The sequence below is a fragment of the Mustela nivalis genome (assembly GCF_964662115.1).
Source record: "Mustela nivalis genome assembly, chromosome: 4".
NCBI classification, from domain to species: Eukaryota; Metazoa; Chordata; class Mammalia; order Carnivora; family Mustelidae; genus Mustela; species Mustela nivalis.
In genome coordinates, this window is record NC_139023.1 from 47,432,910 (window position 1) to 47,454,205 (window position 21,296).

The 21,296-nt window shown below is 38.3% G+C and overlaps 1 protein-coding gene across 1 annotated transcript in view; it reads right to left on the minus strand.

Annotated features, from left to right (window-relative positions):
- Nucleotides 1-21,296, minus strand: part of ANAPC4 (anaphase promoting complex subunit 4) — a 36,787-nt gene that overhangs the window by 9,789 nt on the left and 5,702 nt on the right. Inside the window, exons 5-20 of the mRNA XM_082729117.1 lie at nucleotides 19,464-19,538; nucleotides 19,099-19,125; nucleotides 18,962-19,006; nucleotides 18,228-18,312; nucleotides 17,437-17,541; nucleotides 15,269-15,352; nucleotides 14,111-14,197; nucleotides 13,615-13,679; nucleotides 12,853-12,895; nucleotides 12,639-12,715; nucleotides 10,898-10,998; nucleotides 10,766-10,817; nucleotides 4,646-4,701; nucleotides 2,144-2,190; nucleotides 864-920; nucleotides 458-514 (exon numbers count right to left, since the gene is read on the minus strand). Of these exons, the coding sequence (XP_082585243.1) occupies nucleotides 458-514; nucleotides 864-920; nucleotides 2,144-2,190; nucleotides 4,646-4,701; nucleotides 10,766-10,817; nucleotides 10,898-10,998; nucleotides 12,639-12,715; nucleotides 12,853-12,895; nucleotides 13,615-13,679; nucleotides 14,111-14,197; nucleotides 15,269-15,352; nucleotides 17,437-17,541; nucleotides 18,228-18,312; nucleotides 18,962-19,006; nucleotides 19,099-19,125; nucleotides 19,464-19,538 (1,063 nt within the window). The remainder of the gene's footprint in view (nucleotides 1-457; nucleotides 515-863; nucleotides 921-2,143; nucleotides 2,191-4,645; nucleotides 4,702-10,765; nucleotides 10,818-10,897; nucleotides 10,999-12,638; nucleotides 12,716-12,852; nucleotides 12,896-13,614; nucleotides 13,680-14,110; nucleotides 14,198-15,268; nucleotides 15,353-17,436; nucleotides 17,542-18,227; nucleotides 18,313-18,961; nucleotides 19,007-19,098; nucleotides 19,126-19,463; nucleotides 19,539-21,296) is intronic.

Here is a 21,296-nt window from a genome sequence, read left to right on the forward strand (position 1 = left end):
GAGAAGCTGTCTTCTATTAAGGCAGACAGCAGAGATTTGCAAAACTACAAAACAATGTCACTCTTCACTAAACTGTTTAAAAAAATATAGTCATTTTTATTATAAATATTTCTGTAACATGTAACAGTTAAGTGGAATTGCTGTTACTTTTAATTTTGTATTCTGTTATATTTCTAATGCCTACTAACATCTCCCATTGAGAAATATAACCTATATTAGCAAAACTCTACAGAGTCTTCAATAGTTATTAAGAATATAAACAAGTTCTGAGACCAAAAGTTTAAAAACTGCTCCTTTTTCATCACTTTACTAAAAGAAAAGGGCTGCTGTGTAAGCTAGCACTGTATTATTTTCCAGAAACTTTGGATAATAAAGACTAACACTGCTAAAGTTTTAGCATTAGTTTTAATAATTTCTAAAAAAAAAGTAATATCCACATTCAATCAAATGCCCATACCTGACCAACTTTTTCAACATTGAAGTATTTTCCTTTTCGATTATAAAGGTCTGGAGCCTAGAAAGAATAAGCATAGTTTAGCTCTTAGCTCACAGAAGAGAAAGAAAAAAAATTCTTAAGCTTAATGAAAACGTTTATTTTTTAAGAGAGCCGTTAGTGGCAGTTATCTTTTTCTTCTAGGGATTGTATGACACACATCCAAACAAAAGTTGGATTTATAAAGGCTCTAAAATAAGTATTGCCATTAATTAGTTCAATAGTTTAAAAAGCACAGCTGCTAAAAATGTCAATTAAACTGGATTAAATGTGATTACTTCTCACCATTACCCAGGTTTATGGCAACTGTTTAACTCTTTCAAAAAAAAAACACAAAAATCCCAGCATTATAGAAATAACACTTTCGTACCTCATTGAAATGTTCAGTAAGAAATTCAGCAACAAATGTGATATCTTTCTGAGTCATCTATCAAAATCAAAAAGGAACAAAAGGAAAAACAAATCAAGGAAAAAGAAAGCTTCCCAAAAGATCTTATATTATGTAATAATAAATGTGACTTTTTTTTTTACTGTCTACTAAAAGCCATGATACAAAGAGGCAAAGTTCCTTCAAAGAAACATCAATAGAAATCCAAAAGATTATGCAACTGTGAAAATATGAAATCTTGAAGCTTTGACAAGCATGTAATTAAACATTTTAAACCCCTTTTTCCAATCAGCTAATCCAAGAGCTACACCTAATCCAAGAGCTACAGAATTCCTTATGGCCTGAAGTTGTTTATTATTTTAGGCCTTGTGCTAATAAGACTGTGTACAGGGTCCCTGCTCTGGAAGAAGAGACTACGTCCAGAGAAGTCACCTTGACTTGAGTGAGGACCTACAACTCAACAGTGATGCTTGCTTAGCAGTTGGTCTCTGCTTCTTGCAGTGACCCTGCATTCACCCCACCCCAGTTCTTCAGTCCTCACAGAATTATACCTGGGGAATACACCCAGAGGTCTCCCCCATTAACAGACACATTTTACTTCCCCAAACAAAAGAGTGGTTTCAGCGAAACAGCTAATGTGAACCTCCCTGGTTTGTGAGGCCAGTCATCCACAGCACAAAAGATCTGCTTCTTGTAAAAGTCTCAGAATGGCGATCCCTTATTCATCCAGTCCACTGGAGCTAATTCTAATGCTCTCCATTTTCACAGGCCCAAGATTACCTCATCTATCTGAATCAGAGTTTGGGCAGGGGTGAGGATGAGTGACCACAGAAATCAGGAGGGAATGCTGCCCTAGTCTGAAAGTTCTTACTTAAAGGAAATTCCAATGCCACTGTCACAATCCTTGTAATGAGGGAAACTACTGTTTACCAGACATCAGCATTGGGACTAATATTTAAAGTACCAGATTTCCAAGGAAATAAAAATGCATTCAAAACTTAAGGAAGGTAAAGAATACAAGCACCCTACATAATACAGATTACAAAATCTTATATAAACATGGAAATTATAAAATTAGATAACCATAGTAAAGGTATTTTGTGAGATGAAAAAATAAAATTTCTTAAAGGAAAAAAAAAAAACCTCAATTACGAAGCTGCATTTAGGGTCTACAGTGGTGTATGAATACTGAGCCAAGCAGCCAAGCTGAGCTCAGTCAGAGCAGCAGTTAACACAATGGAAAACGTACTACCACATACTACCTTATTCAGCTCTGGAAGCACATGGTCTTCTGTCATTCTCAACATTGCTGGAAACAGAAATCAAAAAACTATCTTTAAAGGAAAGGTACAAACCTAACTTTAATATAGATACATTTCAAAGACTAAATGTGTTTCATTGGACTAAATCTTCAATATTCAACCAAAGAAATCTTTTCACCAAGGAAAACTTATTTTCCTTTTAAAAACTAAAGTGTGAAGACTGTAAATTTGACTTGTATTTTCAGGTTCAAAAAGGCTGGTCTAACAATCCTAAACTATTATTTTTTATTTTCTACGTCAACTCAATGACGTGCACAGACCAGATTCATTCCTCTCCTAACATATGGCATTTCTTCTCTTAAAATCTGCAAACAATTTGGTCCTTCAAAAGCTTTAGAATACCAAACAAACATGTTACTCTTCCTTGAGTCTTTTGCTACACAAAGATATTTGCACTAAGACTTTTGTGTACATACATACACTTAAATATACGTGTATTTACAGACTCTCTAATATCTGCAGCCAATTCTTTTTGTCCTCTCTGATGGTTGTATTTTTATATTATGTCCACCTAAGTCAAGGGGAATGCTGCATGTGTTTTTGCACTGTTTGAATATCCCTCGTAATTGCATTCGGTCAGGAATAAGCATGCTGGATGTGATTCTGCAAACATGGATTACTTTAGAAACCGTTCTTCATTAGTTCAAACTTCTAAAATTATCTGAAAAACAAGCCATGATCTAGTGCACTCATTCATTCATTTATCCATCCAAAAAGTACTCACTGAGCATACTATGGGTGCTGGGGATACAGCAGTACAAAAGTTGTTCCTGCCTTCATGGGGGCTACATTTTCCAAAGGAGCAAACCCAGGCGACACCACTAACAAGTGACAGAGCCAGGATTATAATGAGGTCTCGGGTTCTCCCATCGAGCGTGCTTTCTGCTGCCCTGCTCTAATGATAAGGATTGAGTAGTAATTCATTTCTCTCCTAATCAGGCTTCTCATTAGAGTTAGGACATGCAGCAGAATATAAACTGCCTCAACTACTCCAGTAATTACAAGTAAAACCAAACCTCTTCTGTAAAAGAAAATTATTTCGAAGATCTCATTGAGTTTTAATATTGTAATTTATTCTAATCAGCATTTCCGATATTAAACAGGCTGGCCTGATGAACACTCTGGCTCCCCATTCTGGCTAGCACTGGTACGGTTTTGAGGAGAAAAAAAAAAAAGAATTTTAAATGCCAACATCTGTGGATCCCATTCTTTTTTTACCACAAGCAATTACATTAGGCTGACAAATATAAAGTCTGTTTGTAAGATACCAGAATTGAAGATCTGGACATTTGTTAAAAGATGTGAGCACATTACAGATAATTTAACTTCTATTTTATTTACTCTTTAGAATTTTAACAAATGAGGAATAAATCTCATTTATAATCAAATTTTTGCCTGTGTTGGAAGGCAATGTATGCTGGATTATTTCAATGATATTAAGGGGGGGATCACAAAAATAGTTCAAATGGACCTACATAAAATATGCACATGCTGCAGAGTAAGCATGAGAACATGGACTATGAAGTCAGTTAATCCTGGTTAACTACCTACAAATGAAAAGATGCTATATAGAACAAAAAAAGGCAATGAGTGGTCTGCATTCAACTTAGCTAGGACACTAGTGTCTGATGGAAAGGATGCTAGAAACTTCTTGTTTGGTGCTGTTCAATGTGGCAGGCACTGACAGTGTGTGACTACGGAGGACTTCAAATGTGCATAACGTCACTAAAAAACTGAACACGTAACTTACATAATTTCAACTAATTTATTTATTTTAAAGATTTTATTCCTTTATTGCTTGAAAGAGAGAGAGAGAATGATGGAGAGGGAGAAGCAGGCTTCCCACTGAACAGGAAGCCAGATGCGGGGGCTCAATCCCAGGATCCTGGTATCATGACCTGAGCTGAAGGGCAGCTGCTTAGTGGACAGAGCCACTAAGAAGCCCTGTAATTTCAACTAATTTAAAGAGCCACAGGTGGCTACTGGCTACCCTAATGGATGGCATACCTCTAGAAACAGAAGATCAAGAAACAGAACAGAAAATAAGCTACTCAAGAGCAGAGGCCAGATCTTCGCTTTTTCACCGTCTTGTTTTAAAAAACCTAACACCTACATAGCAGAGATGGAAAAATGTTATTTTAACCTAAGAAGTTACTAGGTCAAAAAAAATTTAAACAACAACAAAAAAAAGGTTACCCTTCAGCAGTGAGTGACAGGGACAACTGGTGCTCCAAGTGACATCTGGGAAAGTTGGGGCCGGTGGTATGGAGGGAGGAAGGCGGGCTGTATGTTGAAAACACTAACTCCCGTGAAGGGTAAAAGAGCTCTACTCCTACAGTTACTCGAAATTTTACCAGAATAACTGAAATATTCTAAATTGATACACCCACAGTTTTTAAAGAAGGGTTAAGGTAACAAGAATCCTTCATTCGACCAACTTACCCACATAAAGCCAGCGAAAAAATGCTTTGAAGTTTTTCATACTACTATCTATAACTCTGAAAAGACAAAAATAAAAGAAATCAGTGAAAAAATGCTTTGAGGTTTTTCATACTATCTATAACTTTGAAAAGATAAAAATAAAAGAAATCAGAAATAAAATTATAATGTGTGGTTCATATATCATCGTTCAATTGTTCTGGGATATAATCATCTTTACCATTCTCTTTTATCCTGTCTGAAGGACATTTAAACCTTTGATTTTACAAATCAAAAACATACCTAAAAATAAAGCTTCAGAAGAGCAAGTCCTGATTCTTCTCAAAAATAAAGCAAATGACTCAGATTCTAACTGGTTATAAGTCTTGCCACAAACTGTGTAATGGTCTTTCCCACCATTCAGTAAAGTATGAAATCCTTTTTCAACTTTGAAAACAAAAGAAGTCGGCAAAAAACCATTTTCAGCATTTTTCTCAGTTAAAAAAAGAAGAAAAAACATCAACGCCAACAGAAAACCAGATTATAAATTTGTACTATGTCACTATCTCTGCTATCAGTGGACATTATTTTTGGAAGTTGATTTTTGATGCTTATAGTAACTGATCTCAAAAACTGAATTTCCAGGGCGTCTGGGTGGCTCAGTGGGTTAAGCCTCTGCCTTCGGCTCAGGTCATGATCTCAGGGTCCTGGGATCGAGCCCTGCATGAGGCTCTCTGCTCAGCAGGGAGCCTGCCTCCTCCTCTCTCTCTCTGCCTGCTTCTCTGCCTACTTGTGATCTCTCTTTGTCAAATAAATAAATAAAATCTTTAAAAGAAAAAAAAAACTGAATTTCCTTGAGCCTTACAGAAATGGACTCCCCAAATTTAAGTATTAAAAGTGGAAGTCACGTTCATTTCGATGAAACTATCTTTAAATATGGACAGGGCTATCACTTAAAAAAAAATCTCTTTAGGCTCACATCTACAGGGTAACTACTCTAAGCAAGTGATGCCTGCATCTTTCTTTCCTAAATTTCAAAGCCCCTTCCAAGAAAGAAGTTTCATACTACTGGAGAGGTGGGTCAGCATCATTAACGTAGCTCTCTAGAGTAAAACACCTGACATAAAAAGACTGCCACATTTCTGATATTACCAAGTAATATAATCAAAACTCTCTTGTGGCAAAACAAAAAAGGAAAGAAAAGTTCCTTTCTGTCTTTCCCAATCAATACTCTGACCGGCCCCTATACCCAGCAAGCAATCCCTGGTCTGCTGGAGGTGAACATCAAAATTCTCACTGCCTCACCTTCTTCGTCTATAACCTAAAATAACAATGCTATATTCAACTTCTTCCAGGGAGCAAAAAAGTTAAATAAACTACCTTCTGTTCATATTGAAAAGTGATCACAAAAAGCTTAGTATTTTATATCTACTCTCTGGAAATACGGTGGACCAAAAAATAATTAGGAAAAGCAATGTCATCTCTTCTCTCATTTTGTCTTCTGAACACAAATGTCTCCAACCTCTACCTTCTAAAACCCCATTAAAATGATAATGGGGTGGAGGGGAGGGGTGTACAATAAACTCACAAAAACAAAAAGGATGGTAGAAAAGACATTAATTTCAGAAATGTCAGAAAGGACGCGTGGCTGATGAAGCTCAACAGAGGCAGTCACACGCTGAACATGGAGAGGACAACAAGGACACTTCCGGCCTGCAGAATCCCAGGGATACTCTGGACCTTGCAAATGTCAGGCTCGATAGCAGCCCTCAGGATCACACACGGGGCTGGACACAGGAGGACAAACCAAAATACAGAGCAGTCAATATGTTCTTTCCTCCTAAACATGAATGCCTATGGGTCTATGCCCCAAACAGAAATGAACAGGGTTTTCCCAAGAAAGCACATAAACTGGGAAGAGCTGAGGTGGTCCCATGCGGGTGCTGGCGGCCCACCAAACAGCTCTACATGCCTGCCCGAGTGCCAAAGCCAGCTTTCTGCTGCCCTGTCCACACAGATTTCAAGCAGCTTCAAATCACCTCACGAAGAAACATGAGTAAACACTGGAGCATCGGGTATCTGAAGAAAGCTGGCAACGAGACCAAAACAAACAGATAAGTGACCCGGGAAGTGGAGATCATTCAGGGAACGGCAGGCTTATAAAAATATCTAATTAACGTCCTCAGAGATTTAAGAAGATGTCATCTACAAAGCAAGAACACAGCTTTGAAAAATGATTAAAGAAATAAGAAAACAGGTTTGGAAATTGAAAGACAAGGACTGCTATGATAAAGAATTCAATGTGACAGTTCAGGTAACGGTCAAGTCCTCCACTCATCCTGACTACTAATTCCAAAGCTGACAGCCCACACCCCTTCACTACCAACTTGAACCCTCTGACTCCCAACATCAAGCATGCCACTCACCAACAACCACCGGTCTTCCCAGGGACCTCTCTTCAGCACCCCAGCTTTTGTCTCCCTAACTACCACCTACTGGTTCCCCCACCTCTCCTCCCTGTTTCTTACTCACACTGTGTTCCCACTTTTCCCCCCAAAACAGCTCCAATTCAAGGTTCATTTGAATCGTGCCCTCGCTTTAATTCCCTGGCCCCACTTTGGCTTCGCTTTGGTCACCAAGCCTAGCAAATCTAAGTGCTCACCTGCCCTGTGCCCCGGCACACTTGGCTGACCCCGGCTGGAGAAAAGCCAGCAGCCACGCTGACCTGGGGCACTTCTACATTCTCAAAAGGGCTCCCCAAGTGACCCTCAGCACCAGCAGCATCTGCCTGTTTCACCTACTCGTTCTTTCTCCCACTTCCCTGAAGGCAACTGGCTCACACCTTTTCCTTTATCTTTTTTTTTTTTTTTTTTTAAAGATTTATTTATTTGACAGACAGAGATCACAAGTAGGCAGAGAGGCAGGCAGAGAGAAAGAGGAGGAAGCAGGCTCCCGGCTGAGCAGAGAGCCCGATGCAGGGCTCAATCCCAGGACCCTGAAATCATGACCTGAGCCGAAGGCAGAGGCTTTAACCCACTGAGCCACCCAGGCGCCCCCTTTTCCTTTATTCTTAAACCACCTCCCCACTCTTACCTCCAGCTGACAGAACATTACCTATCTCATTAAGACAGTAAGAACAGTTGGAAGGGAACCTCCCCAAGCCTCCATGTGCCCAGATATTAGCGTCTGTGACCCTTTACACAGCCTTCTCTCCTGTAATTATAGATATGCTATCTTTCCAGACCATTCCCCCCATGCGCACATGGCCCTCTATCTTTCCAGACCATTCCCCACATGCACCACATGGCCCTCCCCTCCCATACTCTTACTCCATCAATCCTCTCCTCTCTCTGCCATCATCAACTGTTTCCCTTCCAGAATACCCCATCACATATCAATATGCTCTAACTTCTCCCGTCGTAAGACAGAAAAACCCAACTGTTTGCAACCACTGGGCATTCTGTTCACAACAAAACTACTCAAGAGAGGATACTTGCTGTCTTCTTTGCATCTGCTCTCATTCTGCATCCCAATGGCTCCATGACTCCATGACATGGCTCTGATCAAGGTCACCAATAATCATTTCTAGTAATACTCTGATTATCTGTTCTATTCTTGGTCTTCATCTTACCTGACTTAGCAGCATCTGACAACTGATTCCTCATTCCTTTTTACGATGTTTCCATTGCTTAGCCTATAGGACACCCACCCACTCTCCTGGTCTTTCTACCTCTTTAGTTTCCTTTGCTAGCTCCCTATCAATACCCTTTCTAAATGTTGGAATGCTCATCACTGTCTTCAGATCTGTCCTCTTCTCTAAGCACACAGACTACCTCATCTAGCCTCATGGCTCAAGATAACACCAATGTGTTGATGGCTCTCAAACTACCATCTCCAGCCTGGATCCTTCCCTTGAATATTAGTCTAATATGATTAACAATTTCTTGGACAGATACCCATGAGGGTATCTAACAGACATTTCAAATTTAATACAGCTGACACATTCATCAGGTCATCAAAATTCACGCCACTAAGGAGAAGCAGACAGACATCATTTGCCTCTGGATGTGACATCTTGAGAAGGACATTCTACCAGTTATGTATATTCTGGCCAGGGATGTATAACCTAAATCTAATTGTAAAAATACCAGATAAACCCAAATTGAGGAACACAAGATACATATATATAATTTATATATTCTCTCCCTAGTTTTCCACATTTTAGTAAATGTCAATCCTACTTTTCCAGATGCTCAGACCCTAAATTCATAATTATCAATAACTCTTTTATTTTACCATTCACACACTCATTTAGCGAATCCTGTTATTTCTACTTTGAAAATGCACCCAGATTCTGACCTCTTCGGATTGTAACCACCATTTCTCTCTTGGCTTCTGTCCTTGCCCTCTTTTAATTTACTCTCAAAACTAAGCAATGAACAAGAGGATCTTTTAAAAACCTAAGTCATATCCTGTCACTTCATAACCTTAATTGCTTCTTCTTAGATCCAGAGTAAAAGCCAAAGTCCTTCCAACTGCCTATAGGCGCTACACAACGTGGCCTATCCTCCATGAGCTCTCTCAGCTCATCCTCTCTCACACTCTGTTCCATTCACTTCAGCTAGAGTGGCTCCTGAGGTATGCTCCAAACTCAGCGCCTTCATACTTGCTATCTCTTTTACCAAATATCGATGACTCACTCCTTCCAACATCATCATCTTGGTGAGGTCTGCCCTATATAAATCACATGTTAAAGGTCTCCCTTCCGTGCTTGATTTTTCTCACCACTCCTGACACTTATCTGTCTTGCTAGGTATTTTCATCATTCATTTCTTTATTGTCTATCTCACCACATTAGAATATAAGACCCATATAGATTTTATCAGTTTTGTTCACTGCTATACCCTCAGCATCTAGAATAATGTTTAAAATATAGTTAAGTACTCAATAAAGGTCCACGATGAATGACAATGTTGCATAATTCAGTCAAGAAAATTTCTCAGGAAATAGAAAAGAAACAGTTTTGAGAATTACGTGAAGAAAAACAGAAGATACAGGTCAGTTCACGGCCTAGTATCTGACCAACCAAGTTTCTAGAACAAAAAAATCTAATTAAAAAAACAAAACAAAACAAAAAAACAAGAGGAGGAGAAAGAGAAAAGAAGATTACTAAAATAGTAACACAGTAGAATTCAGGTTCAAATATTTTCTTATTACCAGCACAATGAAAAGACTCACATCTAAAATCACTACTATGAAATTTCAACATATCAAGGATAAAGAATGAAGCTTTGAGAGATGAAAAACAAACAAAAAAAACCCTATAGAGGGATGAGAATCAGAAGCACCAGACCTTCCAACAGCGACAGAAAGACCAGCATATCATACAGCAATACTTTCAAAGTTCTCTGAGAAAATGATTTCCCCTTCATCATCCTATACCCATTGGAAACCATCAATAATAAAGCGTGAAGGTAGGAGAAAAGACATAGAGTTTATCATTGCATAACTACTTCCTGAGCAAGTTACTGGAGATGTTTCCCAACAAAGTGATGAAAGGAAGCAAGAAGCAAAGGCGATCGTGATGTCTGGACCTAACCCAAGAAAGCACCGAAATGCCTGCCTGGCAGACTGCTGCAGCAGCTACAATAGCACATCCAGACCAGCGTGAGGGAGGGAAGGCTGGAGGAGAAATGTCAGGGAGGGAGGGGGTTCCAGGGTGTGATCCTGCCTTGGAGACAGGGGAAGAATCTAAGGATATAAAAAAGGCAAACAACACAAGAAAAGAGAAAACAACGACTAGGAAAAATGAAACAAAGAATTTCTAAAACTGGATAAATAAAATAATTGCAGTATAGTTATACAATTTAGAGGTATGGAGGTAAGAACTAAAAACAGAAACAGTTACAGGAGTTCAAGGAATCCCCCTGGAGAGGGGACTGGAATGAGGACAGGCGGGAGAATACGATACCGCTTTAACTGATAAGACAGCTATGTTATTGGCTTGTTTTAATCATGTAAAGGTGATAACTTTGATAAAAACTTATAAAATCAATTTTAAAAAAATCATGACAATTTGCTGTGTTCTTGCTTATAAGATAAAATATTCTCATGTCAATGATTCCAGGTATCCCCAATACTTACTGAAGAAGTTCATTTGCCTTGAGTATGAAAGAACCCACAGCAGTAATAGCATCTAAAGGGAAATAAATAAGTATCATTTGTCCATTAAGTAAAGTGTGTTTAATGTACTCTACCAAAAAACTAAATTACTACCTTCAATTCCTGCAGCATCTAGCCCAAGAGGTTCATATTTTTGCTTCCATGAAGCCATTCCTTTCAGTTCACTCAAATGGTATAATAAAGACTCGGAACCGCTATCAAAACAGAGCAGAAATAAGTTATTATCATTACCATCATCAAGGTGGCAGATAGCTACGACCTCGCCTAAACATTTCCAAATTTTCAGAAATAAAAACTGAAAGTAACCATTTTCTTTCCATGAGAAATGATCATTTCTCAAACTTTTCTCTAAAAACTCTAACAGAACCATCTGGCCATTCTGACGATGGAGATGAATACACAACTGCAAGATTTAATCTTACGAGATCACATTATGTTCTACAGTTAGACCTGGCACCTTGAAGACAGTCGGATGGTCATCCTATTCACCCAAAAGATATGTATTTAACATTCAACAAACATGTATAATCTCTAACTTTAAGTCAGCACTGTGCTACATACTGGAGACACAGCAGTGACCAAAACAAAAGGATCCTTACAGCACTGACAGTGTCATGGGGAAAGGACACTCATGACCACAATCGGACAAAATATCATTCCCACTATCATAAGTGCCTGGAAGGAAATGCACACCAGTATAGGTGTAATGGAATAACCTGACCTAATCTGAGGAATTAGGGAAAGCCTCTTGGAACAAGTGAGATTTGAGTTAAGGGGTTCAAGTGAAGAGCAGGGTGGGAGTGTTCCAGAAGGCAAGATGAATGCACAAAAGCCCTGGGTAGGAAGAAAAAATGTCAAGTCTGGTAAGTCCACCAGTGTGCATGAAGCAGAGAGGCAGGTGTGTTAAAGACCATGAAAACGTCTTGGTCCTGAGAGCAATAGGAAGGCGCTGGAAGTTTTTAAGGAAGAGTAACATGATCAGATCTGTTCTGAGAATTTATTTGAGGGGCACAAATCTATTTGTGGACTGGAAGCCAGGCCAAAGGCTACTGCAGTGATCCAAGGCTGAGGTGATGCAGTAGGGGCTAGGGAACTCAGCATAAAGGGATATATCGAAATTTAAGTCAAACACTGAGCAGCCACATGCAAACTGCTTCACGAGGGAGCTGTGGATAGAAGTAGCATGAGACCTGAAGATCAGAGTCTGGCTGTGACACTTAGTAAGTTCAGGCCAGTTTGGATTTCAGTTTCTTTTTGCGTGAAAGGAGGATAATCATAATCAACACCTTGCAAAAGTGTTAAATGTAAAAACACGTATCATGTTTTATAAACTGTAAAATGATAAACATAATTTCCTTGATCAAAAAAGGGTATATGGGGATGCCTGGGTGGCTCAGTGGGTTAAGTGTCTGCCTTTAGCCCAGGTCATGATCCCAGTGTCCTGGGATCGAGCTCTGCATTGGGCTCCTTGTTCCGTGGGGAGCCTGCTTCTCCCTCTGCCTGCAGCTCCCCCTGCTTGTGCGCTCTCTGACAAATAAGTAAAATCTTTAAAAGAAAAAAAAAAAGGGTATATGTCTTTTCAAAAGACATATACTGGCTGTCTGGCTGAGGAAAAAAAAAACCCAGAGAGCCTACTCCAGTGAAAAGATGTTTGAAAATTATTTCAAAATGTACCATTATTGACTCTTTATATCTCGGGCACTCCAAGATTCCCTTCAAGTGCCAATGCAACAATTTTAGCTAGAAAAGGCTAAAAGAGAATGACAGCTGATGAAGAACACCGACACCAAGTACATACAGACACAACACCAAAAACTCAACATCACCTTCATACCTCTGTAAGTGACTTATAACCAATTTTTGTATACTGGAATATGATGACTCTATAGACTGACCAAGTTTCTTTAAGCCCTAAGTAAGAGAAAAAAATATATTTAGCATATAAGTAAGACACTGCATGCTGCTCTAAAAAAAAAAAAAAAAAAAAAAAAAAAAAAATTCAAGAAAGTGCACATAGCCATTTAAAAACAAAAATAATTTAACTGTACCTTTACTGTTAACTGGTTCATTAAGAGGGTCTGAAGTTCAGCACTACAATGAAAAAGAAAGTATTTTTAGTCTTTCCTATTCAAAATGTAAATCCATCACTTAAAACTTTTACATTTTAAAAGTAAAAAAAACATTTTTAAACAAACAAAAAGAAACTCCAACAAAAATTAAGACTTAAGGAACAGACAGAAAACAGAAAACAATAAAGTCCAGAAATAGACTAAAGTATACTTAAGACATACCAAATGCTAAAATGGCATTTCAAATCCATAAGGAGAAAGTGTAATAGTCAGTAAATTATGCTGGGCAATTATCTAAACCTTCAGAAAAGAAGAAGTTAAATCTTCCATAGCATATAACCAAATAAATCACATCTGGAACATGCAGATGGAATAAAACATAAACTATAACAAAAACTCTCAAAGAAAATACAGATCAATCTTTGAATACACTTAAGATGGGAAAGGTCTTTTTAAGAATAACACTAAGGCAGATACCATAAAGGAGAAAACTGATGGGACCATAAAAAATTGGAAATTTTTTTACACATGCAGAAATACATACATATATTATAGCCACAGTAAATGATTACATTTACAAAAGATGAATAGGAAAATCAATACTATTTTTTATTCTTATGTACCAGAATTTTCTATTTTTTTTTTTACAACAAACACGAATTATTAAAAAACAACAACAACAAAAAAAAAACACTGTAAAAAAGGAAGAAAACACAAGAGCACCTAGTATGAGTTCACTACCTTGCTTTCCCCCATAACAGCAAGTGCATGAATTCATCCTGCACAGAAGTGGTTGTGCTCTTCTCCTAGAAAAAATGGATAACATCATGATATGTATTTTTAAAATTATAACTACATGTACAATTCAAAATTAAAACTACAGGAGCATGAATCCCTTGCTTTTCCTTAACCTTCTTTCAAATCCTTATTTAAACTGATTATCTATCAGTTCATGGCAAGTAGCCAGTCAGCTCTTCCAGTACCTGTCCTGACTCCCCACTCCCCACCAGCTCCACTTCACAGACCTGTCCCCACCTAGGTTGTCCCGATGCGAGGAGAGCCTTTTCTCTCTGGGGAAACAGTGCGAGGTCAGATCGAGCCATCTGAAAGCTTAACCTTCACCTTTTACAAACCCGACCAGTATCCACCAGGGAGCTCATGAAGTCAATGAAATGAAATGAAAGCAGCACAGCATGCCTGCTTTCACTCCATCCAGGGGAAACTTCACAAACATTACCTGCACAAACTTGGTGAGACGAGAATCCATCTGCATCAGTATTTCTTCCCATGCTTCACACATACATGTTAATGACAAATTTATATACTATTAACAAGAAGGAAACAAAATAATCAGAATAGTAAAAATAAACAAAAAAACCTATGTTAAATCAATGTGCTAAGTAATATATGCTTCTTCCTGCCAACTATCTCAAAGAAATCCAGAATTCACTTTCAATCATTTTCCACTCAGCCTGTGAAAGAGAAGACCACAGCTAATGCTTAATAACCACTTAACCAGCAAACATTCTGAAATTAAGTTTTTATCTGGTAAAACAGACATCCTCCAGCTTATATATATGTTTCATGTACACTGACTGTCAAAATGCTGGTTGAGTCAGCTATTCAATTTTCAAACAAAATCCTTAAAAAGACACCATCCAGAAATCTTTGACATGTCAGGGACTGTGGGAGACTGAAAGAGAAAAGCCACAGTTCTTTGTAGCTCCTCTATCCAGATGCAGACTCGGCCTCCCCAGTCCCTGAATCTGGGCTGGTCTTATATCGTGCTGTGACCAACACACAGCAGAAGGGACACCGAGTCCAAGGCCTCCAAAGGCTCTGCATGTTCCCACTTGCACTCCTGACACCCCTGCTGTGGCTGCCACTTCACGAACAAGCCTGGGCTAGCCTGCTGGGACATGTCACGTGGGGAGCCACCACTGCTGAGGGACACTCAGAACAGCCAGCTAGCCAATGATGCTTGACCAGGCTCGGCTGAGATGAGCTGAACCTGGCCCGGATTGACAGAACCTTCTAGCTGAACCCAACCCAAACTCAGACTTGCGGAATCAGCTAATTTGGGGTGGGTTTTTACACATATGAGTGAACTGACATAATGGTTGTTTTCCATAATGCTTGATTTGCAGTAAGACTTTTAAAATTCCAAAATGTTATTTCACTTAGGGGAGTATTTTTAAAAGATCTGAACTACTTTTTTCTTTTCTGGTGGGAATAGATTTTCAATTAAATTCCTTTTTCTTGTTAACAGACATTATAAGATTATCGGAACAGACATTTATACCACAGACAGCTTTACAGAATGAAATTTGTAAGTCTTTTATTTATAGACTGTGAGAAACTTAAGAGTAAATATTCACATAAAACAAAGAAATACCTGTAAAAGTGCAGAAATGTGAGTAAACTTTCTAGCCATCCTAGTTACTTCAGGTAAGAAAGAGTACAGTAGATTGGTTTCAAGCTGTAAAATCAAAATAAAGTGAGTTACAATCACACACACACACACACACACACTTCTTTTAAAGATAAATCAGTCCCAGCTCTAAAAAAAAGAAATCCTACAATTTAAAGAGTTAAAGTCAAGGTCTAAGTATGTGTCAGAAAGACCATGTCTGAATTCTGCTATCTTTGAGCCTACTACTTTGAAGACTAACAGAACAGAACTTTAGGATTTTCTAATCTGACATGTTCACCTGTGCACAGATCAACCCTCTCTAGGTTTGCAGTGCCATCTCCAAAGCTAGATAAATACAATCTATTTTGTAACACTATTATGCTAAAATTAAGAAATGATTACAAATATACATAAAAAGTTTTTAAAGAACTATATGCTACTGATAAACACAAGTTACATTATCCATTACAATGAAATAAAAATTGTATCTTTAAAAAGCTATTATTTAACAAAATATCCATGCCAAACTTCAAAGAAATAGCAAATCTTTTTATTACAGCACCAAATGCAATTCTAGAAATCATATTTTCACAGAACCCAAAGCTGAAGTGCAAATGTGACCAACTATTCTGGGCAATTAGGAAGTTAAGAGCTCCCTGGTGCTCTGAATACAACAACAAATACTGGAAATCATCAGATAGAGTGCACAATGCATCTTTTTGTTCTATTTTTGCTTAGAATTTGTGCATCCTTAGGCTAAGCAGCAGGGTTATCTGGCATGAAAATCTAGGGAAGGGGCACCTGGCTCAGTTGGTAGAGCGCAACTCGATCTTGGGGTTGTGAGTTTGAGCCCTCTGTTGGGTATAGAGATTACTTAAAAATAAAATCTTTAAAAAAAAAAGAAACACACACACACACCTATCTAGGGAAGACTTTCTTAAAGTCAAGGCTATAACCTAAATACTCTATAGGAGCCCACATGGCTTCCATATAAACAGCACAGAACAAAGCTTTTCCCAACGTTAAATGATCATCTGACACAAGAGGCAACATGCTGGTGATGAGCACGGACTCTGGAGCCATACTGCCCAGCATCATTTCCATGTGAGTGATGTCGAGCAAGTTCTGCAGTTTCTACTTATCTATAAAATGGGGATAATAAGATTCAAATGAATTATACTAAACTACTCAGTACTTCGCACATATTAAACAACTGATCTGTATTAGTTTTTATTTGTATTAGGATCAGAGTCCCGTTTTTTTTTTTTTTTTTAGAATAATTTATTTATTTGACAGAGAGAGGGGACACAACCAGGTAGATAGCAGGGAGAGGGAAAAGCAGGCTCTCCCCTGAGCAGGGAGCCTGATGCAGGGCTCAATCTCAGGACCCTGAAGGACTTAAGCTGAAGGCAGATGCTTAACCAAAAGACCCACCCAGGTGCCCCTAGGATCAGAGTCCAAAGAACACACTTGATACAGGGGTGCCTAGGTGGCTTGGTCGGTTACATGTCTGACCCCTGGCTTCAGCTCAGGTCATGATCTCCTGGGTGGTGAGATGGGGTCCCATGACAGGCTTTGCGCTCCGCACAGAATCTGCTTGGGAGTCTCTCTCCCTCTCCCTCTCCCCCTGCTCATACTATCTCTTTCAAATAAATAAATCTTAAAAAAAAAAAAAAATACTTGATACAAAGACAGACTGATATAGCAACCAATTATCATGGTCATTAATAAACTATCAAAACATTGTTTTTATGAAAACTATACTGGACTCTGGGAATAATGAAGTGTTCACTAGAGTAAGATTCTATACATGAGATTTAGAAGCTCCAAGTTTGTTTTTTTGCTTTGTTTTAATAACCATTAGAATCCAAAGATAAGAATAATAAAAACTATAAAACCTTAAAAAAATATATTTACTGAGGCACCCGGGTGGCTCAGTGTGTTAAAGTTTCTGCCTTGAGCTCAGGTCATGATCCCAGGATCCTGGGATTGAGCCCCCTATCTGGCTCTCTGCTCAGCAGAGACCCTGCCTCACCCCCAACTGCCTGCCTCTCTGCCTACTGTGATCTCTGTCGGTCAAATAAATAAAAAAAATCTTTAAAAAATATATAGATCTTTACTGTCTGCAGCTACCAGGTTTTCACACTTACCTGGAAGTATGAGACCTCTGAAGCAGCGCCAGCAGAAACCTCTGTGACCACTGATAATGACTTCAAATCACTGGATAAACACAATGCAAGGCAAGTACCAACGATCTGTAAGACAATCAAATCCTCTGGTCCATTTAGTATCACTGCTAGTCTGCACCTGCTTACGATACAGGCATCAAAAACTAATGGAACTCTCCGAAGCAAAACCACAAAAGCCTGACGCGTTCCACACGTTCAAGAGAGGGAAGATGTGTGTCCCCCCAGTCCACACCCCTCATGGACACACACCCCTCCATAAGGGGAACCAAATCAAGTACTGGAGAGTCCACAATATTTCTCCCCCCTCAGAAATGGTGAGAATAGGACCGAAAAGCTGTGGAGAAGACCAAAACTAAGCAACCAGCACAGATCTGGTGCTGAGTAGAAGAGTGCTTCTCATGATGTTCCTTCACGTTCCAGTCACAAACTGCAGCTCTCGCCCTGACTACAGGCTAGAAAGACACTGAGTCAGAATCAAGTGTATCCTGTATCAATCTTCTTGTTAAGAAAAAGTTGACTATTTCCACTAATAGTACCTGAGCTTCACAGATATCATTATCACCACTATTTTATCTTAGTAAGAAAATTATCCTAACTTTTTAAAAATGAATAACTCCATAAATTGAAAGTGAGAAAAAAAAAAAAAAACTAATGCTTTCCTCCTCCCCCCCCCCCCATAAATCAGTTAGCTGGTATATTCTAGGTGGTATAGTCTAAGAGAAATGATGTGAAAATTTTAAAGGAAAACGTACCCCTGTGACTCGAGCAATTTTGAACATTCCATATGCATAAAGCTCAATAAATCCAGAGCTTCCTCCGAGGACAAGAATATTAAGCCTAATTAAAAGGAATGTAACAAGCTGAGGACAACAGAAAAGACCAAATTCTTAAACTAAGATATAAATTATTCTTGCTCTCAGATAATCTGCATGCTAAGGCTCCCCTGCAGGGGAACAAGCCCCAAACAAATTCACAAATACTCAATATTCAATCACAGTGGGCTGCTTCTTTTTCTCAAAGAAACATAAATTTGCTGTCACCTAAAAAACATCAGTTTATAGTAAAATAAGGATACAGTATTTTAACAACTACTGTATTTATATACTCTAAATAACACAATCTTTTTTCCAGCTGAGCAAAGCGCCATCAGTGATATCATGGCTCTGATGCTAAATGCATTAAAAGGGCTTAAAAAATCTGGAATATTTAAATTTAAATTTTAGAAATTCTAGTAACATCTTCCTTTACTTCATATTTAAAAGACTATACAACAAAAACAAGTAAATACTTCATATTTAAAAGACCATACAATAAAAACAAGTAAATAATAGACACTAATGTCTGTATATTATTCAGTGGTGTTTGTCAGCAGGGAAATAACATAACACATAAAGGAACTGCCCTTGAAACTCTGAACTCTGTCTCAAATACCAAACATCAATGTTAAGAAGTTAGACTTGTTATTTAAGATATTGGCAAGATTTACCTGACGTCTCCCAAAAGCTTAATAATTTCATCAGAGTTTTCTTCACTAAAATATAAAAACAACTGGGTTACCTTTCAACTACATCTTTCAACTAATAAAAGATTCTTTTACCTGAAAACAAAAAAGACATATCTTACCTAAAAATTTTTGAGGTGTTGCTGTAACTAGAGAAAAACAGAGACTAGTGTAAAAAGCAGTAACAATATATTTTTCAAAACACATGAGAAAATCATCGCAATGTTTAAAGGTAAAGGAAAGGGGCACTTGGGTGGCTCAGTGGGTTAAGTCTCTGCCTTTGGCTTAGGTCATAATCTCAGGGTCCTGGGATCCAGTCCCCCATGGGGCTCTCTGCTCAGCAGGGAGCCTGCTCCCCCCTCCCCGCCTGCCTCTCTGCCTACTTGTGCTCGCTCGCTCTATCAAATAAATCTTTTTTCAAAAAAATAAAGCTAAGGGAAAGAGAAATCTGCAAGATGGATTCCAATAAAATTAAACTGATACATACTTTTTTGGCAGGGTGGGCAGTTTAGGTAAGAGAAGATTTGATTCATCCTCAGCATTATAAAAGGATGTTAGAACACTGAAAAGAAAAACAAAGAGGCATTACAAAAATACCAAAGATTTTGTCTTTCCATTAAAAAGTACTTTTTAAAAAATTGCCCAGTTTTATATATTATATATACATTATCAAGTAAACAGATGCCACACATATTTTACTATTATAAAACAGTCATTGTAACAATCACAAACAACAAAGAGAAAAATAGGAAATTCTTCCTTTATGAGGGGCTTTGTTTCCGGGGGGAAAAAAACCCAGCCACTTTACTTAGAGGAAAAATACTAATAAACAATTTTCTCTATGTATTCAGTATGAGATACTAAGAATTTAGAATTTTTCCTTTTTAAGATTTTGAGAGACAGAAAATGAGAGAGAGAGAGAGAGAACACATGAGCAGGAGGTGGTGGGGGGAGGGCAGAGGAAAAGGGGGTAACAGACTTGTCAATGAGCAAGGAGGCCAACATGGGGCTTGATCCCTGGACCCAGGCATCATGACCTGAGCTGAAGGCAGACATTTACCCAACTGGGCCACCCAGGTGCCCCAAGAATTTATGATTTTTTTAACTCTGAGAACCAACACTAACATATATGAGTACCAAGGATGAATGGATTTTAAAGAATACTGCAGTTATTACCTCATTTAACTGTGGGTTCTATGGCTTATACGCATTTGGGATTTGACAACCTGACAGGTATCTAAGACGGCACCACGCATTCTGAAATAGTCTTGCTTGTTCCTGTTTCTCAATTCTACTTCCAAATAAGGGTGGTAATGAGTGAAAAGGTGAAAAAGTGGCAACTTGGCATGCATTTTTTTCCCATTTAAAACACAAACTAGTGTCCTGAGAGATCCTGGAATCTCCACATTTTATTTCTCAACTATTGGCAGAAAGTATATTAGGAATACACTTAGCAGGTACCTGGAATGGGACAGAAATGACACGGTATACTCTGCTCCTCTAAGCATTGATAAATTCACATGGCTACTTGCAACCCTGGATTATCTGATGATACATCAATTATAGATAAATGTTTTATCTATAGTGAATTTCAAACACCAGGTGAGATCCTTAGTATTCTTATTATAGACTCCTCCTTAGTTAATTTGAAATTAACTTAACACTTTATTAGAAAGGAAAAACTATTGGTAAGAAAATTATCACACTTCCTAAAAACAAACAAACAAGAAAACCTTTTATTTTCAGTATTAGCTAAACAAACTCATCCTTTAAGCCATCTTGACTGCAAACCTGGTATATGACTTGAATGCAGACTAAGGCAGTTATTTTCATGAGACCAGCAAGCTATCAGGACCACAGACACAGAAAGAGCTCATTCAGCATCAAAACAAAGCGCTCAGGGGTGCCTGGGTGGTCCATCTGCCTTCAGTTCAGGTCACGATCAGGGTCTTAGGATGGAGTCAAACATCAGTGGGGGGTCTCCTTCTCCATCTCCCTCAGCCCTTCCCCCTACTCGTGCTCACTCACTCTCTTTCTCAAATAAATGAAATCTTAAGACAAAAAACCAAACCAAAACAAAACAAAACCCCCAGAGTGCTTAACTTAGCACTTTCTATATTCTGAGGATATTTACTAAGATGCAAAAAAAACCCGAGCTCCAAAAGAAATTGGCGGCAAAAAGAACCTCAACTTGTTAATCAATGATTTTAATTTCTATTACTTGAAAGTACAAATCACTACCATAGGATCTCACTCATGTAGAATTTAAAAAAAAAAAAATGCACAGGAAGGGAGGAAAAGAAAAAAAGGAGAGAAATAA